At 42.8% G+C, this 20,983-nt stretch overlaps 1 protein-coding gene and 1 non-coding gene across 3 annotated transcripts in view; one reads left to right on the plus strand and one right to left on the minus strand.

Annotated features, from left to right (window-relative positions):
- LOC126284692 (coiled-coil domain-containing protein 96-like) overlaps positions 1-20,983 on the minus strand; it is a 141,731-nt gene that overhangs the window by 78,964 nt on the left and 41,784 nt on the right. For both annotated transcript variants that reach the window (XM_049983816.1, XM_049983817.1), the window contains exons 3-4: positions 17,679-17,818; positions 12,300-12,430 (exon numbers count right to left, since the gene is read on the minus strand). In XM_049983816.1, coding sequence (XP_049839773.1) covers positions 12,300-12,430; positions 17,679-17,818 — 271 coding nt within the window. The remainder of the gene's footprint in view (positions 1-12,299; positions 12,431-17,678; positions 17,819-20,983) is intronic.
- On the plus strand, positions 6,200-6,274 carry Trnat-ugu (transfer RNA threonine (anticodon UGU)). The gene has a single exon. It is a non-coding gene; the product is annotated as a tRNA-Thr (tRNA).

The raw sequence follows: 20,983 nt of genomic DNA on the forward strand, positions 1-20,983 counted from the left end.
TCTTCATCGCCATACTGGCGTATGACCCAGGGTGATGGTATGGGGTGCCATTGCTTACACGTCTCGGTCACCTCTTGTTCGCGTTGACGGCACTTTGAGCAGTGGACGTTACATTTAAGATGTGTTACGACCCGTGGATCTACCCTTCATTCGATCCCTGTGGAACCCTACATTTCAGCAGAATAATGCCAGACCGCATGTTGCGGGTCCTGTACGGGCCTTTCTGGATACAGAAAATGTTCGACTGCTGCCCTGGCCAGCACATTCTCCAGATCTCTCACCAACTGAAAACGTTTGGTCAATGGTGGCAGAGCAACTGGCTAGTCACAGTGCGCCGGTCACTACTCTTGATGAACTGTGGTATCAAGTTGAAGCTGAATTGGCACCTGCACCTGTACACGCCATCCAAGCTCAATGCCCAGGCGTATCACGGCTGTTATTATGGCCAGAAGTGATTGTTCTGGGTACTGATTTTTCAGGATCTATTCACGTAAATTGCGCGAAAATATAATCACATGTCAGTTCTAGTATAATATATTTGTCCAATGAATACCCGTTTATCATCCGCATTTCCTCCTCTTGATGTAGCAATTTTAATGGCCAGTAGTGTAATTTGACGATTCCTTCGTTTCCCAGGTTTTCGGCGGTATCATTATATGTTTATACAATTCCCTTGAATTTCGGATGAAGAGTAATGTCCAATAACACTCCACATGCATTCAGATCACACGAATTGTTAACTACATCAACTTCGGTGCCTCTCGAAGCACTGCAAAACAATTTTAATCATATACGATAGACAGTTAAAATGTTGCTTGTGCAGGAGCTGTTCTATTGATCACAATATAAAGTGTCAGCAGATGTGACGTGGAACAATCGCACAAATACGCTTGGGGGATATTCTTCAAACCTGCGAGTTTGTAGTACATTGAAACATGGTCAACTGTAGTAAAACTGAAATATTTCTGACAATTGTTGTACATAGATTTATTCAAGTTTGTGGGAAGTCTGATTTTATGAAGGCTAGTCTGAAATATTTTGAGTGAGTTTAGACTTTAAGTAATTTACATTACTCACGAATATGGTGAGGAAATGGAACAATTCATGCACAACACAGCGGAGACTACATGACATTTAACCTCATAGATTTATATGTAACACAAAATTGTAACAAACCGCCCTCAGAAACTGTAACCAGGTGCACTACATTGCGACAAACTGCTCCAAAATTGTAACAAATTACCCAAAAATTATAACAAATTGCATCAAAACAGTACCAAATGGCGTCAAAACGATAACAAATTGAATAAAAATGGTAACAACTTGATACAAGAGTAGATCGTTTTATATGACATCTGAGCTACCGAAGCACGACTCACGCCCGGTACTCACAGCTGTACTTCTGCCAGTACCTCGTCTCCTACCTTCCAAACTGTGAGTACCGGGCGTGAGTCGTGCTTCGGTAGCTCAGATGGTAGAGCATTTGCCCGCGAAAGGCAAAGGTCCCGAGTTCGAGTCTCGGTCGGGCACACTGTTTTAATCTGCCAGGAAGTTTCATATCAGCGCACACTCCGCTGCAGGGTGAAAATCTAATTCTGGAAACATCCCCCAAGCTATGGCTAAGCCATGTCTCCGCAATATCCTTTCTTTCAGGAGTGCTAGTTCTGCAAGGTTCGCAGGAGAGCTTCTGTAAAGTTTAGAAGGTAGGAGACGAGGTACTGGTAGAAGTAAAGCTGTGAGTACCGGCGTGAGTCGTGCTTCGCTAGCTCAGATGGTAGAGCATTTGCCCGCGAAAGGCAAAGGTCCCGAGTTCGAGTCTCGGTCGGGCACACAGTTTTAATCTGCCAGGAAGTTTCATATCAGCGCACACTCCGCTGCAGAGTGAAAATCTTATTGTATCGTACAGTACTGCTAGTGTTATAGGTATTTCTACTGCAGACCAAAGCAGCTAAGACTGGTGTTTATTAGAAGTGTCTGTGGAAGTCTTAGTTTACTAGATGTGGTCCTCTGTCGTATCTGATATAGTTGCAAGAATCTTGTGTATGAACCAAGTCGTTCAGTTTTATACCTGTAGCTACACTGAATTAATGACATGAACTGGTGAGAGTCTGTCAGTGCTACATCCATATTCCTCTTCCAATTTGCTTGGCAGTTATTTTGTGTGTGTGTATGTGTGTGTGTGTGTGTGTGTGTGTGTGTGTGTGTGTGTGAGAGAGAGAGAGAGAGAGAGAGAGAGAGAGAGCGAGCGAGAGAGAGAAAGGTTAGCTATTGCTCTCTTCTTGTTTGCAAAGATAGTGTAATATCAGGAGCATACAGTTAGGTTTGTACCACAAATGCTGATGCCTTGCATTTTTCTATTTCCATCAAAACAATTTGCTTTCACAACATTTGTCAGATAGAATTGTACTGATGACAGTCATTGTCTAGTAAGTATAAACAATGGCAAACTGTGAAAAGCTAGCGTCTTGCCACAAGCACTGGTTAAAACCAAAAGATGGTTTGAAATATGCATACACTGCGTACAGTATCATACATGAGATGTAGCGCTTATGGGTACAAGACTTTCATGCTGTTTCCGTCAAGTTACAGACTGTGATCTTAGAAATACTAAATGATAGAAATTATGAAAAGTACATCTCCATCCCAATATTTCCACTGTCCTAAGAAAGGCTTTCTTTCTGTAAAGTATCGATGCTCATTTTAGTTATGATGACATTGAGATCCATGACTCACACACATCCATCTGAAGTTCAACCTCGAAATCAGTAACATTACAATTCCACTGGAGATGTTAGGACATGCTGTGTACAATGTAAAACACACTTTATCTGAGGAATAGCTTAAAAAATACTATGCCAGCTTGAATACTAATTCTCTTTCTGTTTATAGGAACATTGACTCAGGTCTAACCTACCACTGAAACCAATGAATAAGTGAAATTATCGTATTATTCCAAGATCCTCTAATGAGTGATTCACCATCAAAATATGTGGAACTCTACATAGAAAAAACACTAATAGGTTTAAGTATGTCAGGTGGTGGAAATAGATTTCCTACATTAGAATATTATTAGTGTCGTATTTCTGATGGTTATGAGAGAGGAAACAGTTCCCACAAACCTTATAGAGGTGTAACTTTAGTACATTCCTGTTCCCACATCCCTCACACCTGAAAATGTGAATCATTGTGCTACCTGTGACAACTGCGTATTCTGTAATCTTTCACATTAATGTTTTACGAAAAGAGTGTTGACAAGCCCAGGCACTCTGTAGCCCTCTTCCTAGCACTGTGTGGTCATAATGGATTTGTTAGTTCATGCATCACAATATCACACTGCTCAGTTCTAAAATTGATATGTATATCGTCATAAGAAACTGTCTGTGTAAGAGCCTGTTGGACTGCACTGCATGCCTCAACACCTCAATGAAGATACCTCACTATTACTGTGCTGGGTGAACGCTGGAGGAGACAGGGACGAGGAGCTTGGGCTCCAGTCGCTTCGGCTGAGGAAATCCAGCTCACAGCAAAATACGATACTGTACAGCTCTAAAGGACTAAATCATGTAACTGGCTATGCCCATATGGAACAACATGAGACTGACAATAGTTGAGGATGTGGCATCAGTCTTTCCAAACCCATATAGTGCAGGTAAAAGCTGCACTACTTCACAGGGCCATCTTGGAGGGTGTAGGCAGCAGGAGTGTTCAGTGGTCAATTCTGAGTACAGTTCTGTTGTGGTAGTACATTGTGTTCATACTAGAATCTGCTTGAGCATGCTAATGGGTCACTGTAAATGTTGCTATCCTGCTGACATCTCTCGATACATAGTGCGGTATAGTAGCTGTTTTCTATCAGACCCAGCCATCCAGAAGTGCCCAATGCACACTGTCACCTCAAAGGCGACTGTGGCATTGGGGGCAGTAGAGGCATATGTGGATTCCCAAAGGATAATTCCACTGTGGTATTTGTTTAACTAATAAAGATATAAGTGCATACCTCTCCTAGTCGCCAGCCGAAGTGGCCGAGCAGTTCTAAGCGCTACAGTCTGGAACTGCGTGACCGCTACGGTCGCAGGTTCGAATCCTGCCTCGGGCATGGCTGTGTGTGATGTCCATAGGTTTAAGTAGTTCTAAGTTCTAGGGACTGTTGACCTCAGAAGTTAAGTCCCATGGTGCTCAGAGCCATCTGAACCTCTCCCAGTCCTGTGCTACCTCTTACAATAATGACCATTCGTGAGATATACAATTTTAAAGAAAAGTCAGCTCTTTCATTCCAAAGTCAGGGTGACCATTATGTAAACTCTGAAGTCAGAGGGGTAAGGGGTAATTTTTTAAACATAGCACAAGTAGACTTAAACTTAGGGCTAGTTAACTGCAACATAATAATAAAACCAATCACTGTTCAATTTTCCTGCAATTTAAACTTAGGATGGTCCAATATACACAGGCTGCCAATTTAAATAGCCATCCTGAATTCTGATGTCCTAAAGGCTTGTCCACCAAGCCAAGTCCACCATCTTGAATTTCCATTTTGGACTGTGTTGTCATATAGGTTGACCCAATATCCTAGGTCAGCCATACATAGACATCTTGGATTCTGATATCATACAAACTTTTCCTGAATTTTACACTGAAAGAATAATGAACGATTTTGGTTTTCCTACCAGTTTATACTCCACCTCCACTGTGATGTCAAAGAGGTGGGGGAGAATCCCTGTAGTGTAATTGGATCATATTGAATTTACCACCAGTTTTGAGTAGCCTGGCATTTTTTGATTTTACTGCAAGTTTATCCATAGAGCTATGGCCTTATGTCAGATAGGTGGAGTAAATTTGGCTCTGTAGCATAGTGGCAACGATGATATCATAAGGGGAGAGGGAACCTGGCAACAATGGGGGATGGTCCAAAACTGTTGCAGGCACACTACTCTCAGTGTCTGTTGAAACAGGAGGTACGTCATCTTCTGAACTAGCATTTGTTCTCGTGTATGCACTGCTTGTTGGAAAGTTCTCTCACCTGAGTAAAAAGCCGTGTGTCGTCTGACTGTGCCTCACAGATAGTCTAGTGCTATATGAAGATGGTATCTGTTCTTTCGGACATGTCTGAAGGAACAGATACCATTGGTGACCATGCAGATCTCTTAGAATGAAATAATAATTAAATCAAGGCACTAAGCTGTCGAGAGGCGTTGATATACATCAATGGGGACAGTTGAAAATGTGTGCCCCGATCGGGACTCGAACCCGAGATCTCCTGCTTACATGGCAGACACTGTATCTATCTGAGCCACCGAGGGCACATATGATTATGCGACTGCAGGGATGTATCCTTAGCACGCATCCTGTCAGACCCATATTTCCAACTCAATGCCCATTTGTAATGCCCCTACTCACTACATCCATTACTCGCGGCAGGCAATCTTACCGAATCTCTTAAGAGTTCGGCCACTGTGTGTGCATCCAGCACAGAAGAAGAAAGTCAATGGCCGGTTAGCTTTAACTATATGAAAATGGTATCTGTTCTTTCGGACATGTCTCAAGGAACAGATAACATGGGTGAGCATGCAGCTCTGTTAGAATGAAATGATAATTAAATCAAGGCACTAAGCTGTCGAGAGGCGTTAATATATATCAACAGGGACAGTTGGAAATGTGTGCCCCGACCGGGACTCGAACACGGGAACTCCTGCTTACTTGGTAAACGCTCTATCCATCTGAGCCACCGAGTGCACAGAGGATAGTGCGACTGCAAGGATTTATCCCTTGCACGCTCCCCTTGCGACCCACATTCCCAACTTAATGTCCACACACTACATTCGTACTGCCCCTGCCCACTACGCTCATTACTCACGGCATACAATCTGACCGCGTCCCGTAAGAGTTCAGGCAATGCGTGTGCATCCAACACAGAAGAAGGTCAATGGCCGGTTAGCCTGAAATATATGAAGATGGTATCTGTTCTTTCAGAGATGTTAAGGCTAACAGGCCATTGACCTTCTTCTTCTGTGCTGGATGCACACGCATTGTCCGAACTCTTGCACGACTCGGTAAGATTGTCTGCCGCAAGTAATGAGTGTAGTGGGTAGAGGGCACTACAAATGGGGGCACTACAAATGTAGTGTGTGGACATTAAGTTGGGAATGTGGGTCTCACAGGCAGCGTGCAGGGGAGAAATCCCTGCAGTCGCAATATCCTCTGTGCCCTCGGTGGCTCAGATGGATAGAGTGTCTGCTATGTAAGCAGAAGATCCCGGGTTCGAGTCCCGGTCGGGGCACACATTTTCAACTGTCACCGTTGACGTATATCAACGCGTCTCGACAGCTTAATGCCTTTATTTAATTATTATTTCAGTCTAGTGTCTAGTTGACCTACACTTAATGACACAAAGGACGTACGGAGTGAATGAATTAAACAACCACAGATTATTATCTGTCAGTTTCAGGCGATTTTCTTCCCAGTGATAAATCACCCTACACTGAGAATACCACATGCAGGAAGACAGAACATTAAACTATGGTGGTTCTTTGGCTATCATTTCCACTAATTAATTTGCCTAAATTCCCATGTGCCCTGGTATTCTGTAGAATGATCCTTCTTTACATTTACATGTTCTACATTTCTCCTTCATCACGAGCAGACGTCACGCTAGGTAGGTAACCTAAGGACATCACACACATCCATGCCCGAGGCAGGATTCGGACCTGTGACCGTAGCAGTCGCACGGCAAGACCAGAAATGAGGACATACGTACGACTTAAGCAGCTTACAGAGTAATGTGCGAAATCACCATCAAGAAATGCCAAAAGAAAAATATTTGAATGTGGTTAATGGGTGCGAGTCGTGCTGATGTTATTACTAGTTGCACACATACAGGATATGAGAGTAGTGAACAAGTCAATTTGGCTCAAAATCGGTTACAAAGCACGTCAGAAGTACAGACCGTAGCGGGTAAAGCTACTCCAATATCACAGACCTCAGGTCACGTAAATGTTGGCCACTCTCGTTTTAAGCAGGGACGTAGGATAAACACAAAGTTATTCGAGACGTATAGGCATGTGGAGGTAAGTTCACTTATGCCTTAAAGTACAGAAAAAGGTTCCTCGGGTTTATCAACTTTTGCTATCTATTGGTTACATAAAGTTCAAGATCGTACAACAGCTAACGGCCAATATACATCTCGCAATCATACTGAAACTCCCGCAAAATCCAATGATTGCAAAATGCTCAAATAAGAACTGGGACAAAACATTTGTGCCACATGACCAGCATCTGTTTTTGCAACAATATCGTCATCTGGAAATGTATTAAACAAACACTAAGTGGATCAGAGGAAACACATGTTTTATTCAGAAACAATTGTTTTTCACTGCTGATTAACTTCTGCTGTTTTATTTATAGACAAAATTTTACATTAATAATGATGTATTTTATTGCACTTCTGAAATCTAAATACTTTAATTACTTTCCCAAAATAATATTATCTTCTCATTGTTCTGCACAGCCTTCTCTCCTTTTCATTCGACACAGATTTAATATCTTGAGGAATTATAATTTTGAGGTTATCTATTGACTGGGGCTTTTTCACATATACAATTGATTTCTTCAGACTAACCCACAGAAAGAAGTCACAAACTGATACATTGGGACAGCATCCAGGTTAAGAAACATCGCCGAAACACGAAATGACATTTCCAGGTAAAATCTGCCGAATCGATTCCATGGATGCTCTCACCGTGTGAGCTGTGTCACTATCTTATTAGAACCACATTTCTGTCACGTTCATGTGACTTTCCAATTGACGACGCAAGGAACTCTTCACCCTTTACACGTAGCGCACTAACGCCACATCGAGTAATTAAAGTTTCTCGTCTTCAGAGAAGTAAAGACCAGCGATCCCTATCTTGGAGACACTGCACATCACTGTTACTTTCGACCTGTGGAGAGGTTTCTGGTATTGTTCACATTGGTTCTGATGCCCTGCGACCACAGTTGTATGCATTAACGTGCCCAACAAAATGGAAGTGGGTTGTGTCTCTCATCATTATTAGAGTGTCTGCGTCTCCTGTAAAAGTGCTGTCCATTGTGCCGTAAAATGTTTTGAGTGGAACTAAATTCCTTTGATTTATCTACAGGATGATTCTTATTTTCCATGGCTGAAATTTGAGATCGTTATGTAACATGCGATGAGGCGAATGGCGAGACATAACCAACGTTATAGCCTGTCGCCCAGAAGATTGTTTCGGACTAGCAAGAACCACCCCTCACTCAGTCTATGTTTTCCGGCGTTACAGCTGAGTGGGGAAGACCAGGTCATTCCCTTTTCTTTCTTTTTTCCATCACAGGTACAGTACTTCCAAATGCTTCACACTAACAGTACGTTGTTTCAATCTCGGACTGCACATCAACGTTCGATACTAAAATTTCGACGTGAAAGACGTTGAACCGTGGATCTCTATCTATAAAAAATTACATCTGTAAAAAAAAAAACTGCTCGACAACGAACACGCGATGCTCTACGTTTCAACGCTTCATACTAACTGAATCTGCGTTTTCGAGGCAGTCTCCCATACGTCGCCCAATGTCAGTACTCCCATACTCCACTGAATACTAGCAGCTTAAAGAACATACGTTTCCTTCGTTCCATCTTATGTAATGCCTCTCATACAATAGATGTCACAAGTATTTTGCAAACAAGACTTGAAATTAATTCCTCTCCAAAGCATGAGGCTTACATGCACTTGGATAGCGGGCACCTAACCCATTAATCATCAAACGTGAGAATTCAGATGCACGAGATTTCTTCAAATACTTACGAGAATAATACTGGCGATTTCACAAGCTTCAAGAAATTACAAATTTCGTCATTTCTTTCACTACTATTTAAATGTAGTATTGTAAAGGTGGACACTAATGATGTATAAGTATTACACACAAAACGTATTAGAGGTAGGGATGGCGGATATCGCTGAAACATTGGGTTTTCGGATATACTGTTTTTTTACGCCAGTTTAACATGAATATGAAAACTGCTCAAAATAACTAGTTTCTGTTATTACCGATTTTTGGTATTCTGTTCCTATTATTTCCTGTAATAAACGGAGAAATCGAACAAAGAAAAATAGTAAGTGGTAGAAGACTAGAAAGACTTTACCAGTATTCTCGTATTGATTATAATTACCTGAAACTCGGCTCGAAAATCATGCTGTAATCAGGTATCATATCAGTATTTGGGCACTACAAATATTCAGTACTAAAGGGTGAAAACTGAGGTGGAAGGAGTCTATTTTTCCTGTTAATTTGTCCGTTTTCAAGGATTACAAGCAGATAAAGATGTAGACAAAGGCAACAGATCAGCTACTTTTTATTTTTCATTATGAATGAATAGTTAAGTTTTAAATGTATTATTGTTATCATAATTTCCTTCCTCTTTCATTATTTCATAGAAATGGTAGACAAATATTTCTTTTACAGCAAATGATGCGTCGTAATTCACTGTTACGTCACTTCGTTGAAATATTCCCAGACTAGGATTGGTGCCATTCTGCAGCACAACAGTGTCCGGCCACGACAGCGAGAAACTACCATATAGACCAGGTGGGGGCAAACTACAGAAAGTATTTCAAAATAACTCAAATTTTGAGTATAAAAATTACTTCTCTTTTAATAAAAGTTTATTTAAAAACGAAAAATTTTAGCACCGTTGCTAAGGCCAATTAACATTTCGTTTTTTTATCCGGATATTTAGTAAACAATAAAAAAACCATGCTATAACCGAGACCAAACAAATATCGAAAAACCGGTCACTCAGGACCAACAGCTTTAACCGGTCGATTTTCCTCATACCTAATTAAGAGGTCGACAGAGCAACACAACTTCAGATAAAGGACTACGAGGTTCAAGACTAAGCAAGATCTAATTACAACAAATGTTAATATCACACATCATATACCATATAAGTAAGCATCGCCTTTAAATAGCACGAGCCGAAAAATTTAAACAAAATAACTTGCTTACAAAACAAGTTCTAGCTGCAATCTACATCTGGTTAAGAAAGAATTGATTTTATTTCATGGTCTTTATTTTAACGTTCTTATTTTCTTTATTATTTCGAACAGTGGCTAGCCTTATTTTGACCGAAAAAAGAAGACGACCTTCATCACAAGAGGAATGCATAGAAAGTGTCTGATAGTACAGTGTCAGCAGGTGGCTATAAAGGTCAATCCCTGGTCAGTCCCAGAACTCTTATCCACCTCTGGCAACATTTGTCAAGATGAAAAAAGGCGAGTGCATTCTGATTTGGAGTCCATTATAAACTCTACGTCTCCCTATAACTGACAGGATAAGCCCGCTTAAAGGTCAAAAGAAGGCAACGGCACACCAAATCCTACAGGAATGTGCCTCGTAATGCACTGAGGTATGCAAACCAACTTTGGCGTCAATGACAGCTTTACTATATATACTCCGCAAGCCACAGTAGAGATGTGGGTCCTGAACATACTGGACATACGAGGGTAATCCCAAAAGTAAGGTCTTCTATTTTTCTTTAAGTACATAGACCTGTTTATTTCTACAATGGTTTACATCAGTTTGCAGCTTGAACATTTAGCTATTTTTCGACATAATCTTCATTTTTGTCGATAAATTTTTGTAGACGCTGTGGCAGTTTTTGTAGGTCCATGTCATACCAGCTCGCCGCCATGCTGTTCACAAAGTTATGAACCTCTTCTTTCACCTCGTCGTCGGAGCTGAATCGCTTTCCGGCCAAATGTTCTTTTAATTTAGGGAACAGGCGATAGCCACTAGGCGCAAAGTCAGGACTATAGGATAGGTGGTGATTACGTTTCACTGAAACTGTTGCAGGAGAGCAACGGTTTGCCGAGCGATGTGTGGGCGAGCGTTGTCATGGAGAATGTTTACGCCCCTTGCTCAACATTCCTCTTCTCCAGTTCTGAATTGCCCGTTTGGGTTTTTTCAGAGTCTCACAGTACCTGCCAGCGGTAATTGTGGCCCCAGTGGGACCAACAATACCACTTTCCGATCCCAAAAAACGGTTGTCATGCCTTTACCGGCAACCTGTGTTTATTTCAATTACCGCGGCTTTGGCGAAGAAGGATGCCGCCACTGGCGTAATTGTTGCTAGTTCTCTGGTGTAAAGTGGTATGCCCAGGTTTCGTCACACGTGACAATTGAGTCCAGAAAGTTGTCCTGTTCAGCTACAACGCAATGAAGAAATGCGCGGGAAGCATCAACTCGTTGCCGCATGTGGTCCTCAGTCAGCATGCGTGGTACCCATATTGTGCACACCTTCCGGTAATTCAATGTTTCTGTTAAAATTTCGTGAGCGGTGCTTCGGGAAACCTCAGGAGCCAACGTGCAGAGATCATCCAGGGACAAAGCGCCTCAGTGTGGCGTGCGCATGTTCACACACAGCGCGTGAAGCACTCATCATAACAGTGTGACCAACTAAAAACACTAACAGAGTTCTGTACTTATAAAAAAAATAGGAGACCTTACTTTTTGGATTACCCTCGTATTTGTTAGCTGGCTACACACATTCTATAGATTTAACGGCATACACCATTCCTAGCAGACTGGATATTGGCAACAGAACATGTATATGCCTATACAGGGTGATCAAAAAGTCAGTATAAATTTGAAAACTGAATAAATCGCTGAATAATGTAGATAGAGAGGTACAAATTGACACACATGCTTGGAATGACATAGGATTTTATTAGAACCAAAAAAATACAAAAGTTCAAAATATGTCCGACAGATGGCGCTTCATCTTATCAGAATAGCAATAATTAGCATAACAAAGTAAGACAACGCAAAGATGATGTTCTTTACAGCAAATGCTCCACCGTCATTCCTCAACAATAGTTGTAGTCGAGGAATAATGTTGTAAACAGCGCTGTAAAGCATGTCCGGAGTTATGGTGATACATTGGCGTCGGATGTTGTTTTTCAGCATCCCTAGAGATGTCGGTAGATCACGATACACCTTGCGACTTCAGGTAACCTCAAAGCCAATAATCGCACGGACTGAGGTCTGGGGACCTGGCAGGCCAAGCATGACGAAAGTGGCGGCTGAGCACACGATCATCACCAAACGACGCGCGCAAGAGATCTTTCACGCGTCTAGCAATATCGGGTGGTTCTAATAAAAACCCATGTCATTCCAAGCACGTGTGTCAATTTTTACATATACATTATTCCGTGGTTTATTTAGTCTTCAAATTTATACTGACTTTTTGATCACCCAGCACATATGTGTCGCTGGATAATTACAACACGAACCCATTTCTCAGTCCCAACCGTTCGTGTACTGCAAACCTCAGTTTCTTCTTCTTCGAACTCCTCCACTGGTCGAGGTGCCAAAAGATCTTCTGTGGAATCCACCTTCTCCTTCATTTCAAATTTGATTTTCCCTGCCAACAAAGACCATAAGTTTTAGTTCGTTATTGTACGTCATCCACAATGTGCAAAAGAAGAAGAAACGAAAATCAGAGTATCAAAAAAAATGTAAAAAATTCTGCAGTAATTGGCTTGATCGAAATTGATTATTACTGAAAAGCAATGTGTAAAGAAAAACTGTCTAAACGTACTAAATGAGCTTAAATTGGAGATTACACATTACAGATTATCTTACACGCTTAATATCAGAAACATTTGCTCTCTGAGTAATTGACTCTAATACTTTCCACTCATTGTTTATTAATCCCATTCCGTATGTTAAGACAAGCTTTGGAAATTCTACTTTTACAACAGCTTTTTTCACTGCAAAGGAACTAACTATGCTATGGGGACTATACAGTCTGTCCCAAAGTCCAGGGTAAAATTTATATAGACAGTATAGCATCCTACACAGTGGAATTTTGAGACAAGGAGCCAATGACCAAAACGGTATACTTGAGGCGGTATGAAGTGTTGAATGGATAATTCGTGTGACGCACTTTGCCGAAGGGTGCTTGTCTCACAAAAAAAAGAAACAACTGCCACAGTGATGTTGGGACGGTGCCTTGAAAAACAAGAGACAGCAGTCTGTGATGTATCCACGGTGGAACCATTATATGTAACAATAACTTGCAGAAACGCTTTTTAATATATGGCGTAGTAGGATGTAATTCCAGCAAGTTGTGGTCCACTGCTCGTGGTCTAGTGACTGGTTAGTGTTGCTGCCTCTACAGCGTAAAGTCCTGGAACCGATTTCCGTCCTGGTCACGATTTTCTTCACTCGGGAGCTGGGTGTTTCTGTTGTCCTAATTATTTCATCTAATCTTCACCGGTGAGAAATTCGCTGAAGTGGCGTCGAATAGAAAGACTTGCACCAGGCAGCAGTCCCAGAGGTGTCGCCTGGCCAATAATGTCACGCGATCAGTTTATTTCCAGAAAGTCGAACAAATGCACAGAGAATATTTTCACAACCGGCGTCATCGCTTTTGGAACATGTCGTCCTGAAAATAATTTCCAAGCTTTAGTTTGCCAAAGTTCTTGACAAAGAATTATTCACAGAGTAGACACTGAGGAAATGGTGTTGGAACGCTTGGGAGAAGATGTATCAAAAGCACCCATCAACTTAACTGTGAAGTTCACACATCGAAGAATATTATGTGGAGAGTGCTGTTGGACCAGCACGTACACCATTACCATAAACAACGTGTGTAAGCAATAGGACCAGATGACTGCAGACCAGAGGACACTGCTATCAATGGATTATGTTGTAATACATGCACTGGCACTGGTACTTGTCACTTGGACTTGTTGCTGATAGCTCAAGATGTTTGCTACAAAGTGTAACTTGCTTATATCAGTAAAAATTAAATCTCCGACTATTAATTCCTTATCTCATTGCAATCGGTTTAGGATTGTCTACTGTAGTCACTATTTTGTGACATCCAATATACGGAATACATATGAGGGCGGCGGGTAAAAGTGAATCTTTAATTTGTTCGCCGTCTTTCTCACGCGAGCATGGCAACTAATTTTGTGGTCAGCCAGAAAGCGAAGAGAGACATACTGACCTTAGTTTCCAGTCTGCACTGCCACATTCTGGTCCAGCTCACTGAAAGAAAAGTTTCTATTCTCTCATTTCTTTGCGGGATCATGACTGTGATTTTAAATAAAAGTACACTACTGGTCATTAAAATTGCTACACCAAGAAGAAATGCAGATGATAAATGGGTATCCATTGGACAAATATATTATAATAGAACTGACATGTGATTACATTTTCAAGCAATTTGGGAAATCAGTACCCCGAACAACCACCTCTGGCCGTAATAACGGCCTTGATACGCCTGAGCATTGAGTCAAACAGAGCTTGGATGGCGAGTACAAATACAGCTGCCCATGCAGCTTCAACACGATACCACAGTTCATCAAGAGTAGTGACTGGCGCACTGTGACTAGCCAGTTGCTCGGCCACCATTGACCAAACGTTTTCAGTTGGTGAGAGATCTGGAGAATGTACTGGCCAGGGCAGCAGTCGAACATTTTCTGTATCCAGAAAGGCCCGTACAGGACCCGCAACATGCGGCCTGGCATTATTCTGCTGAAATGTAGGGTTCCACAGGGATCGAATGAAGGGTAGATCCACGGCTCGTAACACATCTTAAATGTAACGTCCACTGCTCAAAGTGCCGTCAACGCGAACAAGAGGTGACCGAGACGTGTAAGCAATGGCACCCCATACCATCACCCTGGGTCATACGCCAGTATGGCGATGAAGAATACACGCTTCCAATGTGCGTTCACCGCGATGTCGCCAAACACGGATACGACCATCATGAGGCTGTAAACAGAACCTGGAGTCATCCGAAAAAATTACGATTTGCCACACGTGCACCCAGGTTCGTCGTTGAGTACACCATTGCAGGCGCTCCTGTCTGTGATGCAGCGTCAAGGGTAACCGCAGCCATGGTCTCCGAGCTGATTGTCCATGCTGCTGCAAACGTCGTCGAACTGTCCGTGCAGATGGTTTTTGTCTTGCAAACGCTCCAGGAATCGACGCACACGACGAGTGAAATGTGCCAGCGCCCGTCATGTTGGAACCACATGAGTTGTCTTGTAGGGAGCGGGACGTTATCGAGCAATTCTCGCGATGCTCTGGCGAGAAAATTGTAATAGTGTTGCCATTTAATGGCATTGGTAGCAGATACGGCCCAGTTAAACAGTCCACAACAACACCGACCCACACATTAACGAAGAACCGCACTTGATGAGCGCTCACTCCAAACATGCGAATTGTGCATCACGACCGAACGTTGCTTCATCGGTAAACAACACAGAGGGTGGAAATGTAGGATGCATTTCACAATGTCCCAGGTACCGCAGCGAAAACTGTGCTCTGGGTGTATAATCAACTGGTTCCAGGTTGTGGACACGCTGTAAGTGAAATGGACGTAACAATTGCTCTCGAAGGACTCTTCTTTCATTCGTCTGATTCGTCCCCGTGTTACGTGCAATTGCCCAAGTGCTGATTGAAGGATCCCACTCCACATGCTACAAGACAGCTTCCTCAAATTGCAGCGTTCTTACTGTGTTACGGTGTCCCTATCCAGGTAATCTGGTAAATGACCCGGTCTCACGCAGACGTTGGTACACAGCAGCAAAGTTCGCATGATGCGGGATACGGCGATTAGGATATTGTTGTTGTTAAACCCACTGTGCAGCTCACCCGTTGTGATGCGCTACGTAGTACGCACCAAGCATGTCAGTGTACTCACTCCAGGTGTATCGATCCATTAGTAAACAGAGAGAATGCAATGCTACACTGGTGGACAGCAGTTGCCTACAACTGAAGAGCGTAATACGGCCTCCACCGGTTTAAATACTCCTCATAGTAAAAAATGACATTAGGAAAAAATATTTCTTTTGATGTCCCCTTCAACCTCCCAGAGTTTGTCTGTTTAAATACTTTTCACCCTGTAATGTCCTCACAAGATATCAATAATGCTGCAGGACCGGAAGAATTCAAAATAGACAGTTCAGTTGAAGAGTAATGGACATCTCCAAAAAGAATAATCACGTAAGTGTTACAGACCAATATGGGTACAAGGTATGACGCTGCTAAGAAACCTTGGATGACAGAAGAAATACCGTAATTAATCGATGAAATAACGAAATACGAATATAAAAATATTTAGAAAAATGATAGCAAGAGCAGGGAAGACTAATGAAACGGCTGCAGGAAAGTTATGAATAAATCAAGAAGGTCATCTACAGGATACATTCAGCGTACAAAGAACAAAAAATAGCTTATTGTGAAATTAAAAGCGAAGGCGTCAACATTAAGAGTGCAAAATGAAAACAACCGTTAAACGCAGAGGAGACAGTAGATAGGTGGAAAGAGTACACTGATATTCTCTACGAGGGTGTAGGAACTGTCTGCTTCAAAATAGGTAATATAAGTCGTATGACTTGAATGGCTGGTAGTCCCGGAACAGCAGGTTCAGCAGCCGAAATGGAAAGGTTTTCCACATGCTTTGCGCACGCAGGATCCTTCCCTTCGCGAAGTATGAGACCTGTATGAGCAAGTGTAGATACTGTAATGGGTGTGTGTATACTGCAGTGTCAGGTTCGTATTATAGACGATGAGAGAAGGGAGAGGTGAAACCCTGTGCCGGCACATGGCCTACTCCTGCAGAGGAGCATCGAAGGGACCGCCAAGCTTTAACTCGCCATCTGACGGATGGATCACCATCACCATCAACAGTGTCACGTGCCCTGTCTTAATGCGACTCTGCGGAGAGGTTTTGTATTTATACCAGAAGCCTGGCGCAAAGTCTGGTGATCATCAGAAATTTCACGCCACCACCTCTCCACCCCTCCCCCCCTTTTCCTGCCAGCAAAATACCAGCAGTGAAAATGTTCACCACCAGGATTCGAACCGGCTTACCTCCAGATAGATGATTAGGAAAACACATGGGATTAGGTGTAGGAGTCAGGCCGCCCATATGTTGCCAAGGTTGATTCGATTACGCTGCAGATGTTCCGCTGGGAAGCTCTTACACATCCTCCACACAGTCCCTGGGGGATGTTTCCAGAATGAGATTTTTACTCTGTAGCAGAGTGTGCGCTGATATGAAACTTGCTGGCAGATTAAAACTGTGTGCTGGACCGAGACTTCAGAATGGGAACATCTCCTAGGCTGTGGGTAAGCCATGTCTCCGCAATATCCTTTCTGTCAGGAGTGCTAGTTCTGCAAGGTTCGCAGGAGAGCTTCTGCAAAGTTTGGAAGGTATGAGACGAGGTGCTGGCAGAAGTAAAGATGTGAGGACGTGGCGTGGATCGTGCTTGGGTAGCTCATTTGTTAGACCTCTTGCCTGCGAAAGGCAAAGGTACCGAGTTCGAGTCTCGGTCCGGCACACAGTTTTAATCTGCCAGGAAGTTTCATATCAGCGCACACTCCGCTGCAAAGTGAAAATCTCATTCTGGGTCATTTTACTTGCATACCATTCTACGCATCGCTTACAAATAAACTTGAATTCTGGAACAGCAGGCTTCAGCTCACCATCCGATAAACTTGATTCACGTTACCTGAGCTCTCATAAATCATTTCACGCCTTCAGGAATGCGCCAACCGATTCCTTCCTTCATACTCGTCCAGATGGAACTAGCGTTAAGCGTCAATGCTCTCGGCGTGTCTTTGGATGCACCCTGAATGTGGAGACTCACCTTCTCTCTCTGGCAGTTTGCCCTCAGCTGCCAAGTTCAGAAGAGAATCCAGGACCTTCTCCATGGCGACGATATTTTCTTCATGCTCCTCCGCGGAAATTTCCTTTGGTTCCGCTTCTCCTTCATCCTCAGTTTCCTCCCTGAAACAATGGTTATTAAGCAGCTTTACAATGGCATGCTACGAAGGACTACTTGCAGAACTCAAACTAGCAACTACAAAGGTGTGCAAAAACTGAAAAAAGGAGAAGATTTGCTGCGAATGACTGTAAGTCCTTCCCTTCAAACGGCAACTGTGCTATCGATATAATGAAGTAGATGTAGTCCCTGCTTCGAATAAGCACATGGTTCGTAGATAACGGAAAGCAGTGCATGAGATCCATTATGTCCGACAAAGAGTTGTCTTCACAATTCCCATGTGTATTGCGTCTCACGTCAATGCCACTCCGAAGGTAAAGCTGCACGCATTCGAAGATCATATGTAAACATATTAGAGGTATTTAAATTCCGTCTGTGCAACTTCTTAAGATGAAATCCTTGCAAGCGGTCTCAGGCGCTGCAATCATGGACTGTGCGGCTGGTCCCGGCGGAGGTTCGAGTCCTCCCTCGGGCATAAGTGTGTGTGTTGGGCCTTAGGATAATTTAGGTTAAGTAGTGTATAAGCTTAGGGCTGATGACCTTAGCAGTTAAGTCCCATAAGATTTCACACACATTTGAACATTTTTGAAAAACTCGAAAGCTGCACATGGAGGGCCATATGTAAAATACGACTAAGGCACAAGAAGTAAACTGCGGACATCAACATGTACCACAGAAATACTCAAAACAGCAACCACAGGCCGAACGGGTGCCAAACTTACTAACATACTGTGGTGTCACCGCCAGACACCACACTTGCTAGGTGGTAGCCTTTAAATCGGACGCGGTCCCATAGTATACGTCGGACCCGCGTGTCACCACTTTCAGTGATTGCAGACCGAGCGCCGCTACACGGCAGGTCTAGAGAGACTTCCTAGCACTCGCCCCAGTTATACAGCCGACTTTGCTAGCGATGGTTCACAGGCTAAATACGCTCTCATTTGCCGAGACGATAGTTAGCATAGTCTTCAGCTACGTTATTTGCTACGACCTAGCAAGGCGCCATTATGAGTTACTATTGATATTGTGAATCATGTACCGTGAAGAGCGACGTTCATTCTTAATGGATTAAAGTTAAGTATTCCACCAGCTACATCCGTTTTTCTAAATTCTAATTTCCTTGTCCTGTTCCAGACCTCACGCCAGCCTGCGTGAGCTAAATCGCGTGCCTTTCGGCCTCCTCTAGTAACACGGTGTTGGCTCTTCTGCCAACCACAACACATACCACATTCCCAAGTGTAAATAAACGATCTTATGTAACTTCGTGGATCCATGTAGAGAGGGCAACATAATGCAATACTTTTTTTGTGTGCGTGTCCAGTTTTACTTTCCGTGATCAACACATATCCAGTTCCTTCTCTAAATCCTCGCAAAAATGGCTGACATCGAAATAAGGGTCCAAGGAATAGAAAAGCAACTGACATCACTCAACAGAGGAAAGTCCACTGGACCTGACGGGATACCAATTCGATTCTTCACAGAGTACGCGAAAGAACTTGCCCCCCTTCTAACAGCGGTGTACCGCAAGTCTGTAGAGGAACGGAAGGTTCCAAATGATTGGAAAAGAGCACAGGTGTTCGCAGTCTTCAAGAAGGGTCGTCGATCAGATGCGCAAAACTATAGACATATATCTCTGACGTCGATCTGTTGTAGAATTTTAGAACATGTTTTTTGCTCGAGTATCATGTCGTTTTTGGAAACCCAGAATCTACTCTGCAGGAATCAACATGGATTCCGGAAACAGCGATCGTGTGAGACCCAACTCGCTTTATTTGTTCATGAGACCCAGAAAATATTAGACACAGGCTCCCGGGTATATGCTATTTTCCTTGACTTCCGGAAGGCGTTCGATACAGTTCCGCACTGTCGCCTGATAAACAAAGTAAGAGCCTACGGAATATCAGACCAACTGTGTGGCTGGATTGAAGAGTTTTTAGCAAACAGAACACAGCATGTTGTTATCAATGGAGAGACGTCTACAGACGTTAAAGTAACCTCTGGCGTGCCACAGGGGAGTGTTATGGGACCATTGGTTTTCACAATATATATAAATGACCTAGTAGATAGTATCGGAGGTTCCATGCGGCTTTTCGCGGATGATGCTGTAGTATACAGAGAAGTTGCAGCATTAGAAAATTGTAGCGAAATGCAGGAAGATCTGCAGCGAATAGGCACTTGGTGCAGGGAGTGGTAACTGACCCTTAACATAGACAAATGTAATGTATTGCGAATACATAGAATGAAGGATCCTTTATTGTATGATTATATGATAGCGGAACAAACACTGGTAGCAGTTACTAGTGTAAAATATCTTTGAGTATGCGTGCGGAATGATATGAAGTGGAATGATCATATAAGATTCATCGGGAGAGTCCTTAGAAAATATAGTCCATCAACAAAGGAGGTGGCTTACAAAACACTCGTTCGACCTATACTTGAGTATTGCTCATCAGTGTGGGATCCGTACCAGATCGGATTGACGGAGGAGATAGAGAAGATCCAAAGAAGAGCGGCGCGTTCCGTCACAGGGTTATTTGGTAACCGTGATACCGTTACAGAGATGTTTTATAAGCTCAAGTGGCAGACTCTGCAAGAGCGGCGCTCTGCATCCCGGTGTAGCTTGGTCCAGGTTTCGAGAAGGTGAGTTTCTGGATGAGGTATCGAATATGTTGCTTCCCCCTACTTATACCTTCCGAGGAGATCACGAATGTAAGGTCAGAGAGATTCGAGCGCGCACAGAGGCTTTCAGACAGTCGTTCTTCCCGCGAACCATACGCGAGTGGAACAGGAAAGGGAGGTAATGACAGTGGCACGTAAAGTTCCCTCCGCCAGACACCGTTGCGTGGCTTGCGGAGTATAAATGTAGATGTAGATGAATGTAATTTCGCATGTTAGGCTGAAAGGGCATATCTTTGGAACGATGATATATTAAAAATGTTTTTCATATAAAAGTTGGTATGTAATGAACGTTTTTGAAAACTATCTGATCTAACTTTATAATAATTTGATACTCTGCAAAATCGCCATCACCACTACCTAATTTTGGAAAATGAAAACTTGTTACAACACAAATTAAAGAAGCTTCCAAGTCATATACAATTATGTGTAATAAACCTGGTTTCTGAAATTCCATTTTTGGAAAATAAGCTGTCCACAATGTGCTGTCAGAG

This window comes from Schistocerca gregaria, chromosome 8 (genome assembly GCF_023897955.1).
Source record: "Schistocerca gregaria isolate iqSchGreg1 chromosome 8, iqSchGreg1.2, whole genome shotgun sequence".
Classification (NCBI taxonomy): Eukaryota; Metazoa; Arthropoda; class Insecta; order Orthoptera; family Acrididae; genus Schistocerca; species Schistocerca gregaria.